The 12,421-nt window shown below is 43.4% G+C and overlaps 1 protein-coding gene and 1 non-coding gene across 30 annotated transcripts in view; one reads left to right on the forward strand and one right to left on the reverse strand.

Annotated features, from left to right (window-relative positions):
• clasp1a (cytoplasmic linker associated protein 1a) overlaps nucleotides 1–12,421 on the forward strand; it is a 98,451-nt gene that overhangs the window by 32,203 nt on the left and 53,827 nt on the right. For all 29 annotated transcript variants that reach the window (XM_082969022.1, XM_082969032.1, XM_045707238.2 and 26 more), the window contains exons 3-7: nucleotides 2,636–2,714; nucleotides 2,955–3,058; nucleotides 3,372–3,463; nucleotides 3,823–3,898; nucleotides 4,316–4,413. In XM_082969022.1, the coding sequence (XP_082825148.1) occupies nucleotides 2,636–2,714; nucleotides 2,955–3,058; nucleotides 3,372–3,463; nucleotides 3,823–3,898; nucleotides 4,316–4,413 (449 nt within the window). The remainder of the gene's footprint in view (nucleotides 1–2,635; nucleotides 2,715–2,954; nucleotides 3,059–3,371; nucleotides 3,464–3,822; nucleotides 3,899–4,315; nucleotides 4,414–12,421) is intronic.
• Nucleotides 2,121–2,245, reverse strand: LOC123730665 (U4atac minor spliceosomal RNA). The gene has a single exon (XR_006762100.1). It is a non-coding gene; the product is annotated as a U4atac minor spliceosomal RNA (small nuclear RNA).

Consider the following 12,421-nt stretch of genomic DNA (forward strand, 5'->3'; position numbering starts at 1 on the left):
TACCGAGCTAGCCCTACTGGCTGGCTATACCGAGCTAGCCCTACTGGCTGGCTATACCGAGCTAGCCCTACTGGCTGGCTATACCGAGCTAGCCCTACTGGCTGGCTATACCGAGCTAGCCCTACTGGCTGGCTATACCGAACTAGCCCTACTGGCTGGCTATACCGAGCTAGCCCTACTGGCTGGCTATACCGAGCTAGCCCTACTGGCTGGCTATACCGAGCTAGCCCTACTGGCTGGCTATACCGAACTAGCCCTACTGGCTGGCTATACCGAACTAGCCCTACTGGCTGGCTATACCGAACTAGCCCTACTGGCTGGGGCCGCTTGCTTTGTGTGGCATGTCTTCATGCTAGTAGGATGGGCATGTACTCCTCTGATGTCCCCTTCCTTGTTTATCTCTGACATATAAAGATCTACTGTGTGTAGGACTGTAGGTGCTGTTTGTCATATAATTGTCAGAGTCATTTATCCTCTTGGCAAGTGATGCCACTGTATGCTAGAGATGGCTACAGCATACGGTGCTGCAGGTTTAAATGGGACGTTGGTCCCACAGCGACTGAGATGAGCTTATTTTACCAGCATGTCATCAGACAGGATGGCCACCAGCCTTAATATCCTGTAGCATATATCTCTGGGTGGGGATCCATACTCTGCTACTCGCTAGTTAGCCAAGGTGGGGCGGACAGACAGGTCTGGGAATTGTCTAATTGTGTTGTAGGTCAGAATTGATTTTGGCTGGCGGGAGAGGGTAGAGTGTACATTCTGCCCCTATTTATTCTTCATCACCACCTCCTGTGAACTTTTAAAACAAACAAGAGAAAGAAAGTGTTGACAAAAAGTAAAACGATAGACCCAGTCAGTCTGCCAGCTTGTCTCAGAACATCAACATTCCCCTGGTGAAAGTCAGGGGACTTGAGAGGGGAAATGACAGAGAAGGCCATGTTGAAATGAAGTGTAGAGTATTCATGATGACAGGACAAATCCCTACTATGTTTACCAGCCCTGAGCCAGGGGGGGACAGGAGGGGGTAGCCATCTGTCTGTCTGCAGGGACCAGAGAGTGGGAGGGGTCTGTCTCTGACTGGGGGGTGGAGACTAGAGAGAGGACGCACACACACACACACACACACGCTCATACACGCACACACTCATACCCACACACACACTCATACCCACACACACACTATCAACAGGCAGGAAGGGGGCACTGCAGCAGCCATCCTCCATCCGCCTCTCCCCCTGATGACCCTGCCTCCCGGCACTATTGGCCGACACCCAAGTCTGACATTGTGTGTGTGTGTCTGTCTGTGTGTAGATGAATACAGGGAGAGTGTGCATGTGAGTGTAATCATACACTTTTGAAAGCAATGGGGTAAGCAGATTCTGGGTTGAGTAGTTTCTCTCCATCGAGGGAATCTAAATTCTGCTCTGAGAAGAGACTAAATGTGGTTGAAATCAGAGCTGCAGTTTGAGGCTCTTTTTAAGGTCTGACTCACTGTACTGTTGTCCTCTCCTCTGGCCACCCAGTTTTAGTTCTCTCCTCCAGGCCTTTTGTTTCAGGCTTGTCATCAGTATAATTACTGTAATTTGCTTTTGTCTGCCCATGGGAACAAGGGATCAGGATTACGCCCCCAGAGGAGACATGCCTGCTACCGGTAGTGTCAAGTAAACTTTAACCAGCCTGTAGCCCAAATTGAGGAAAGGATATCTGCTAAAGTTGTGCAGTAGGAGGAAGCTTACTGTTCAATTGGATAACATGGACCAGGTTTCCCCAATATTTATTGTGTTATTTATTTTATTATTGGACATAAGACTGTAAAACGCCAGCCAATGAGCGCCAAATGTTTTCTTTCAAAGTATTCCCAAACATAATAAAGGTTTAAAATTATTATTTTAGTCAAATGTTAAATCTGTTTGGGCTTTTTGTGGGCAATTTACAGTCAGCAAATTATTTGTAATTAAGTTCTGGCCCCCTGACCACCGGCTGAAGAAAAAAATCCACCCGTGGCTGTATTAATGGCTGGTACATCCAACATTTCTCACACATACCAGTAGATGCCAGTGTTCTTCAATGCAGCTGGGATCTTTGGTCAGTGTTGCATGTTATTTACAAGATTGGGTTCCAAAAATTGCACCATGGACTGAGCAAGCTCAGGTGATGCTTATGTGTCGTTATGGTGTTAGCAGGGCTACTCTCACTAGACGTTCATTGAGCAGCTCCCTCACCCCATGACAAGGAAAGTTGAATATATTGGGGGGGCAGTGCACTTAGCTTATATCAGCCATGGTTTTTCCCATGGTGGGTGGCAATTTGTTAAATGATTTTTCTATGGCAGTGCTGTACTAAAGTTTAATAGGTCAAGATTATGAAGGTTTCAGAGCAGCAGCATCATCTATTGTTCTTTTATGAGCAGATCAAGTGAGGATATTTCCGTTTACCCACAATCCTTTGCAACAATAATTTGCATACTGAACTCAATCAGAAGGAAGAGGGGGAAATTGTTCGTTTTAGTATAATGTTGGTAAATAAATGACCAAGATCTTTTATGATATTGTAATTTCTATGTGGTTTTTCATATTTTGTCATTTAGTATTTTTATATTTATTAAAAATGTCCCTCTTGTGTTTTCCAGGTGGCTTTGCTAGGTATAGACCTTTTATCTGCCTTAGTGACAAGGTTACAGGACCGATTTAGGAACCATGTGGGAACAGGTAAGATTGTCATTTTATTATCTTAAAAATATAACTTTTTTCATGTTTAAATTAGTTCAAATAGAAATTGGTTTAGGTTTCTAGACAAAATGTCTGACTAAAAAACACTATTGTATCCCTGCACAGACTAGACTATTGAGCTCCATTGGATTTTAACTCCTCATTCACACCTTTAGATAAGAATGCTACCTCTTTCCCTGTCTGTTCTTCTCTGTGTCTCCATCTCTCCTGTGCCTCTAGTACTGGCCAGTCTGATAGATCGTCTGGGTGATTCCAAAGACCAAGTCAGAGACCAAGATCAAATCCTGCTGCTGAAGATCATGGAGCAGGCTGCCTCCCCACAGGTACACACACACCACACACACACACACACACACACACACACACACACACCACACACACACACACATACAGCCTGTACACACAGACGAGTTATTGACAAACCAGGATCATATGATTCCCTCGCTTTCTGGTGGTGATACTACAGTACTATCAAAAGTCTCAAATTGATAAATGCCAAGTTTATTGATTTCTGAATCCCTAGTACTCTTTGATTCCTGACTCGATTGTATGTTAATTTATATGATCCTGATCCATGATATAAAAAAAGTGACTGATTGTTGACCTGGTACAAATATCCTGTCCTCTCCTCCCTAGTATGTTTGGGACAGAATGCTGGGAGGCTTCAAACACAAGAACAACAGGACCAGAGAGGGAGTGTGCCTTTGTCTCATCTCAACTCTCAACATGTAAGACTGCCTGGCCTCTCAATCACCCATCTTTGAATCTGTCTGTCCTTACTATACACCAGATGTGTATTACAGCTCTCAGCTGATTTATTTTAACATTGCTAATGTTTTTTGTCATTAGTGCATAATGGACAGGGTATAATTCTCTGATAGCAATGGACATTTTGCTAACTGCCAAGAGAATGGATGAGCCTTGATTTGATTTAAAATGTGACAATATTATCTGATGTGTATCATAGAGAATTATACAATGATATTATGGTAAGGTCTTTATAGTCAGGAGTCTTTATTTTGTTGTGATGCTATAGCTAATGCTTACCTAATGATGTCATTGACATCCTCTGTCTTTGTTCTTCCAGGTATGGAGCCCAAGGCCTAACCCTCAGTAAAATAGTCCCTCACATATGTAATCTTCTAGGAGATCCCACCAGTCAGGTATGTACAGCCTATTTGTGTCCCAGTCTGTTTGCTGTGTCATGAATCAGTTTATTACATTGCTGGCCAGGGAGAGAGAGAGAGCTCTAGCACAGACAAAGGAGTCGACTGCAGCAGCATTTTACCATAGGGGCGTGGAGCCCCTTAGTGGCTGTACAGAGATGTTCAACCACCCAACATGACAGTGCCATCTGCTGGTGGAGGCAGGCTAAATGTTTATCTACAGTTACTGTTTTAAGAGCATTAAACATATACTAGTGGGCGAATAACATCTATTGAACGTTTTCAAGTAATATGGCTGAAACCGGGTTTATATAAGTGACTGATAATTGCATTCTCCAGCTAGTTCTAACAGACAGTTGATCCAGTCTAAGAACGCTAAGATTGCCTTTTGAACCTTACCCCCGTTGTCCTCAGGTGAGAGACGCAGCTATGGGCTGCCTGGTGGAGATCTACAGACACGTGGGGGAGAGGGTGAGGATGGACCTTAGCAAGAAGGGCCTACCACAGTCACGGTACGATGGACCTTCTACCTCGTGTGTGTGTGTGTCCTCTCTCTCTCGCATTCTTCTCCATCACTATACATACTTCTTTCTCCCTCTTCCACCCCCCACCCCCCCTTACTGTACTGAGTGTGTAAATGGGTCAGGTATAGTGCTGATTCAGCAGCCTTCCCAGCACAAGGCTGTGCGTTAGGATGTTAGGTTGTGATCATAGTGAAAAACACAGAAGTAGAATAAAGGAATTATATTTCTTAGGTGAAAAACACTGTGCATGGATCAGGTAAACACTTCCCAGAGTGGGAGGTGGTGTGTGTATGGAGGGTAGGACACACACCTCAGCCCCACCCTCAGGTTATTGTGCAAATACTGTAGCCAACAACAATGGAAAAGAGGGGTGTGGTCTAATTTAAAGGTCCTAAAGGCCTCTACCATTTCATCTTAAAGTGCTTATTGTACACTTTCTCTGATCCTTTCAACAGCCTACAGAACACTGTAGACCAGAACCCTGTCAAAACACTGTAGACCAGAACCCTGTAGACCAGAACCCTGTAGACCAGAACACTGTAGACCAGAACCCTGTCAAAAGACTGTAGACCAGAACCCTGTAGACCAAAACACTGTAGACCAGAACACTGTAGACCAGAACCCTGTAGACCAGAACACTGTAGACCAGAACCCTGTCAAAAGACTGTAGACCAAAACACTGTAGACCAGAACCCTGTAGACCAGAACCCTGTAGACCAGAACACTGTAGACCAGAACACTGTAGACCAGAACACTGTCAAAACACTGTAGACCAGAACCCTGTAGACCAAAACACTGTAGACCAGAACCCTGTAGACCAGAACCCTGTAGACCAGAACCCTGTCAAGACTGTAGACCAGAACACTGTAGACCAGAACACTGTCAAAAGACTGTAGACCAGAACCCTGTAGACCAGAACCCTGTAGACCAGAACCCTGTCAACACTGTAGACCAGAACACTGTAGACCAGAACACTGTCAAAAGACTGTAGACCAGAACCCTGTAGACCAGAACACTGTAGACCAGAACCCTGTCAAAATACTGTAGACCAGAACACTGTAGACCAGAACCCTGTCAAAATACTGTAGACCAGAACACTGTAGACCAGAACACTGTCAAAACACTGTAGACCAGAACCCTGTAGACCAGAACACTGTAGACCAGAACCCTATCAAAACACTGTAGACCAGAACCCTATCAAAACACTGTAGACCAGAACCCTATCAAAACACTGTAGACCAGAACCCTATCAAAACACTGTAGACCAGAACACTATCAAAACATTGTAGACCAGAACACTGTAGACCAGAACACTGTCAAAACATTGTAGACCAGAACCCTGTAGACCAGAACCCTGTAGACCAGAACCCTGTAGACCAGAACCCTGTAGACGAGAACGCTGTAGACGAGAACGCTGTAGACGAGAACGCTGTAGACGAGAACGCTGTAGACGAGAACGCTGTAGACGAGAACACTAGACGAGAACACTGTAGACGAGAACACTGTAGACCAGAACACTGTCAAAACACTGTAGACCAGAACACTGTAGACCAGAACACTGTAGACCAGAACACTGTCAAAACACTGTAGACCAGAACCCTGTAGACCAGAACCCTGTAGACCAGAACACTGTAGACCAGAACACTGTCAAAACACTGTAGACCAAAACACTGTAGACCAGAACACTGTCAAAACACTGTAGACCAGAACCCTGTAGACCAGAACACTGTAGACCAGAACACTGTCAAAACACTGTAGACCAGAACACTGTAGACCAAAACACTGTAGACCAGAACCCTGTAGACCAGAACCCTGTCAAGACTGTAGACCAGAACACTGTAGACCAGAACACTGTAGACCAGAACCCTGTCAAAACACTGTAGACCAGAACACTGTAGACCAAAACACTGTAGACCAGAACACTGTCAAAACACTGTAGACCAGAACACTGTAGACCAGAACACTGTAGACCAGAACACTGTCAAAACACTGTAGACCAGAACACTGTAGACCAAAACACTGTAGACCAGAACCCTGTAGACCAGAACCCTGTCAAGACTGTAGACCAGAACACTGTAGACCAGAACACTGTAGACCAGAACCCTGTCAAAACACTGTAGACCAGAACACTGTAGACCAAAACACTGTAGACCAGAACCCTGTCAAGACTGTAGACCAGAACACTGTAGACCAGAACACTGTCAAAAGACTGTAGACCAGAACCCTGTAGACCAGAACCCTGTAGACCAGAACCCTGTCAACACTGTAGACCAGAACACTGTAGACCAGAACACTGTCAAAAGACTGTAGACCAGAACCCTGTAGACCAGAACACTGTAGACCAGAACCCTGTCAAAATACTGTAGACCAGAACACTGTAGACCAGAACCCTGTCAAAATACTGTAGACCAGAACACTGTAGACCAGAACACTGTCAAAACACTGTAGACCAGAACCCTGTAGACCAGAACACTGTAGACCAGAACCCTATCAAAACACTGTAGACCAGAACCCTATCAAAACACTGTAGACCAGAACCCTATCAAAACACTGTAGACCAGAACCCTATCAAAACACTGTAGACCAGAACCCTATCAAAACACTGTAGACCAGAACACTATCAAAACATTGTAGACCAGAACACTGTAGACCAGAACACTGTCAAAACATTGTAGACCAGAACCCTGTAGACCAGAACCCTGTAGACGAGAACGCTGTAGACGAGAACGCTGTAGACGAGAACGCTGTAGACGAGAACGCTGTAGACGAGAACACTGTAGACGAGAACACTGTAGACGAGAACACTGTAGACGAGAACACTGTAGACGAGAACACTGTAGACGAGAACACTGTAGACGAGAACACTGTAGACGAGAACACCGTAGAAAAACCACTGTAGACGAGAACACCGTAGAAAAACCACTGTAGACGAGAACACCGTAGAAAAACCACTGTAGACGAGAACACCGTAGAAAAACCACTGTAGACGAGAACACCGTAGAAAAACCACTGTAGACGAGAACACCGTAGAAAAACCACTGTAGACGAGAACACCGTAGAAAAACCACTGTAGACGAGAACACCGTAGAAAGACCACTGTAGACCAGAACACCGTAGAAAGACCACTGTAGACCAGAACACCGTAGAAAGACCACTGTAGACCAGAACACCGTAGAAAGACCACTGTAGACCAGAACACCGTAGAAAAACCACTGTAGACCAAACCACTGTATACCAGAACCCTGTAGACAAGAACAATGTGAAGGAGGTGTTGGTCTCATGTAAAGGAAACGACCTAGGCTAAATGATCTGTTGATATCAAGTGTTAGATGTGTTTCATTCAAGATTACTGTATAACACTGACAATACAGAATCTTTCAATCAAAAGTGCATTTTGAAAATGATCGTCTCACTTTTCTGCAGTGCCTCCCTGAAAGCTGATCATTTCAACAGGCCATTAGTCCCTAGTGTCCAGCTATCCACATAAAGCCTCATACCCTCTGGTAGCCTCAGACCATAACCCCAGAATGGCTGTCTAGTGTCTATCAGCGGTCATAATCTACTGATTCCTCTCCACGGGCTCTGCCCTGGCCTGCAGCGTTTAATAAAGGAACACTACACCATAACCACTAGCTAGCTAGCTGCCCTTTCACTGTGGCTGTCAGACCTCCAATTAGTGAAGCACCATGGGTAATATATAACGTTACCGCTGCCGCACCAGCCTGCCTGTGTCTGGAGTGGCTGTAGGGAATGGATAGAGTGTATGGTAGCCAGACGTCAGTCTTTATTGAATGAATCCATACACCAATACACTTGTTATTGGATTAGACCGTCCACTGTACCGTGATGCCTCATTGGAGAACAGCTACTGAGGAGAGCTTAGACGCAGGCCTGCGATAGGCAAATTTTGGCCACAGAGGCTCTTGAGTTGCCCTTGAAGTCTCTCAGTGATATGATACCACAGTATTTAATCATGATGGTAGTGGGTGTGACGGGGACAGTTGTGATGACTCAGCCTGGCCTCCAGCTAAGTGCCTGCATGGTTGAGTGGGGAAGGGAAGCAGATTGATTAATTCCCATTTGTCTCTGTGGTTCTCGAGAGTTAAAGGGGAACATCTGTTCTGACCGAGCCATCTGTCTCTCTGACCCCCCCCCCCCCCCCCCCCCCATTTAGTTTACTGCTGCCATTTTTGGTCCTTGTATTGGTTATCATAACACTCTTCATTGTTTTAGCTAGTATTGCAAAACTATTTCCCAGACCCAAAGGGAAGAGATGCCTTTTTATAAAGGGAACTTGACGAGGATAAGCTCATTTGGTCTCCCTTTAGGAGTGCTTCCTCTGCCCATGATTTAGATTTGGTCTGGGGCGTAGGCCAGGGTGGGTGCTGAGGCTCTCTTGTGGCCACCTGTGCCCTCCTTCTGTCTGTAGTCACGCTCTCAATCCATTTACTCCAAGAGATCCATGAGCAATTACAATGGAGATTAGTTAGATCCAGTTAAATACTAACTAAGCCTTCATATCCATATGTTCAGAGGAGATTCCTCCTGCCAAATACCTTGTATTTATTTGATTCAACATTTTTAATAAAGCTTTGAATACATCAAAGTCTTCCACAGTTAGATATAATGAATGTGATTTAAAGTGACTGTCCAGTGAAAATCTCACTTTTAAAAATTGAAATAAGATTCTGTTACCCAAATAATGTTGTTGACTCATCCTATTTTCGTATTTGTGTCCAAAGCATAAATTGGGGGGAAAAAACACTTTAAAAAAACCCACCTCAAAATTGTGTCTCAAACAGGCTGTTTCAAAAATGCTTGCTATTTCCTCATAGAGGATGATGTCATCCTCCTGAGGAGGAGCAGCTGGCCAATCAGCGATCTACTCGGATAAAATTTTTGTATGATTGCTATACGCCCACACCATTTTGTTGTTGGGGTGTGACCACATCAGAGTTTCCGTTAGCCGGTAATTGTTTTCTTTTTGGCCATAAAAAAAATATAATGAAAAGCTGATAAATAAAATTTGTTGCCGGCCAAATTGACTGGGAGAAAAAACAAATCACTCTAAACAAAAGACAATGAAAACATTTATACTCGTAAATGATGATTATGAAATAAACCAAAACTTGTTTCTCAGAAGTGTAGCAGGTTGTGAACTCTACAATGTTTCTCTCTGAGAATGAGAACGGTAAATGACTGTATGCCTAATTAGTAATACAATGCACTTCTAGTGTGACAGGACAAAACAGAAACAGCTATGTCAAGGTGATGGAGACCTGCAAAGCAATGAGTCAGAAATGAATTTAACCAAATGAAGGGTATTAATGGTTACTGTACATTTACTACTTGTGACATATGTAATAGGGAATTTGTCAAAATAAACAATCAAAGAACAAACAATTCACATGAAATAATGAATGCACAAAATTGACAGGAGACAGCTGAGTGGATTCTGGAGCGCTGAGCGCATGCATTCTGGAGAGAGACGGGTCTGTAGGCTATTTTTGCCTCACACCCCTCCCCTTCTTCTTGTCTCAACATTTGAAATTATACTCAAGACACATTGTCTTCACACATATTTCAGATGCTTTTCACTGGCAGCCCAACTCAATAATCAGCTAGGCTTTTTGCCACTCGCCCTGCCTGTGAAAGACTACCTCAAATGCCATTTCTCTCCTGTTCTATTGGTTTTCATATCAACAGTTCTTTCATTGTCTACAAGACAAATGCACAATCCTAGTCACAGTAGCAAACCATCCTAGTTGTTGCATCTTTAAATTCACCCTATTTCTGAGTTTTCTAGCTGAGATTTTCACCTCTGTCATATACTGCTTGCATCAGGTGTGCTTTTTAGAATGGTGTTTTCCCTTTTCCACGCGAATCACATTTTGGCAAATTTTTGAAAATTAGTTTTTATTGGCTGCTTCATTACAGGAGTTGCGTGTTTTGTTCAGATGAATTACCGTAATGGAATGTGATTTGTGTCATGCTGAGAACTGTCAGTGGACGCCCTAATGTGTTACACACCCAACGCATAAGTGTCCGGTAGATTTCTCTAATGGCCGGTAAATTAAAATCTCTCCGGTCACGTTGTCTGGCGCCATATGTTCTTAAGGGAAACCCTGGACCACACCATTCCAACACAGAAAAACAGCTTTTTAAAGTACTTAATAAAAAATTATTGGAAGGAAAACAATTTCACTCATATTGTAGTTAATTAATTATAGGTTATATTTAATAGAAATCTGGAAACACTGGACAGTTACTTTAAATAACCTATGTTGCACACAGTGTGAGAATGTCATTCTAATTTTGTCAATTTAACAAACTGCCATTTGTGGGAAAAGGGGATATTGGCTTAGAACTGCTTGCGAGGCCCCTTTTATACTATAACAAGTAAACCAAACATTAAGAACACCTTCCTAATATGGATTTATACCCCCCCACCTTTGCCCTCAGAACAGCCTCAATTAGTCAGGGCATGGACTCCACAAGGTGTCCAAAGCGTTCCACAGGGATGCTGGCCCATCTTGACTCCAATGCTTCCCACAGTTGTGTCAAGATGGCTGGATGTCTTTTGGGTGGTGGACTTTTGGGTGGAAAAACCCAGCAGCGTTGCAGTTCTTGACACAAACCGGTGCGCTTGGCACCTACTACCACACCCCATTCAAAGCCACTTAAATCTTTTGTCTTGTCCATTCACCTTCTAAATGGCACACACAAACTATCCATGTCTCAATTGTCTCGAGGCTTAAAAATACATTTTTAACTTGTCTCCTCGCCTTCATCTACACTGATTTGAAGTGGATTTACCAAGTGACATCAATAAGGGATCGTAGCTTTCACCTGGTCAGTGTGTTATGGAAAGAGTAGGTGTTCTTAATGTTTGGTATACACAGTATATGTGTATGTGAATATAATGAGAGATGCAAATTGTGTAAAATTGCTTTCGAGTGTAAAAGGATTTAGCTGCCTACTAGACACGTTCTTGTTAAGTGTATCTACGCAGCATTTTCCCTATTTGACACCAAATATGTTCCTGGCTCATTTTATCAGTGTAATGCAGTGATGATACATCCTACATCTTTAGTACATCATACAGTACATCTATACATTTTGTTGATTTGAGTTTGCAGAGAACTGTAGCTTAGAAATGTGTGTGTCGTAAACATCTATTAGTTAGCGACCGCTTTCAACACATCAGCTGAGCCAGTCCTCACATATAGAAATTCCTCAGTCACTTTTTGTGTTTGAACTGATGTCTCTGGGACTGTCAGTGGCTGATTATCCCTGTAAACTAAATAACACATTCTTTAGATGAGATGGAGAAGTTCTGTGTGAGTCAGCAGTAATTCTCCAAGTGATGCAGGCTGCTTTTGACTTACAGGTACAATATGGATACAGAGACACTGACAAAAACACATATGGGACTCTTCCCCACTGTAAGGGGAGAGAATCGTTATTTTGTAGAATGGGGGGACTTAGAATGTAATACAATTTTATCAGTCCTGCCTTCAGGTTCCTACTCTACATTCCCCTGGCCAAGGTCACTCCAAACACCTATTCTACCTATTAAATGATCAACTGGCAGTTTTATTTGGTCTATTTTAGGTGTGGGAATTGCCAGCGACCTCACGATACAATATTATCACGATACTTACACTACCATTCAAAAGTTTGGGGTCACTTAGAAATGTCCTTGTTTTTGAAAGAAAAGTACATTTTTGTTGGTACATTTTTAAAATAACATCAAATTGATCAGAAATACAGTGTAGACATTGTTAATGTTGTAAATGACTATTGCTGCTGGAAACGGCTGCCCTGGTGCACAACTGAGCAAGAGGACAAGTACATTAGTGTCTAGTTTGAGAAACGGACGCCTCACAAGTCCTCAACTGGCAGCTTCATTAAATAGTACCCGCAAAACACCAGTCTAAATGTCAACAGTGAAGAGGGGACTCCGGGATGCTGGCCTTGTAGGCAGTGTTGTAAA

This window comes from Salmo salar, chromosome 25, assembly GCF_965601325.2.
Source record: "Salmo salar chromosome 25, fSalSal1, whole genome shotgun sequence".
Lineage (NCBI taxonomy): Eukaryota > Metazoa > Chordata > Actinopteri > Salmoniformes > Salmonidae > Salmo > Salmo salar.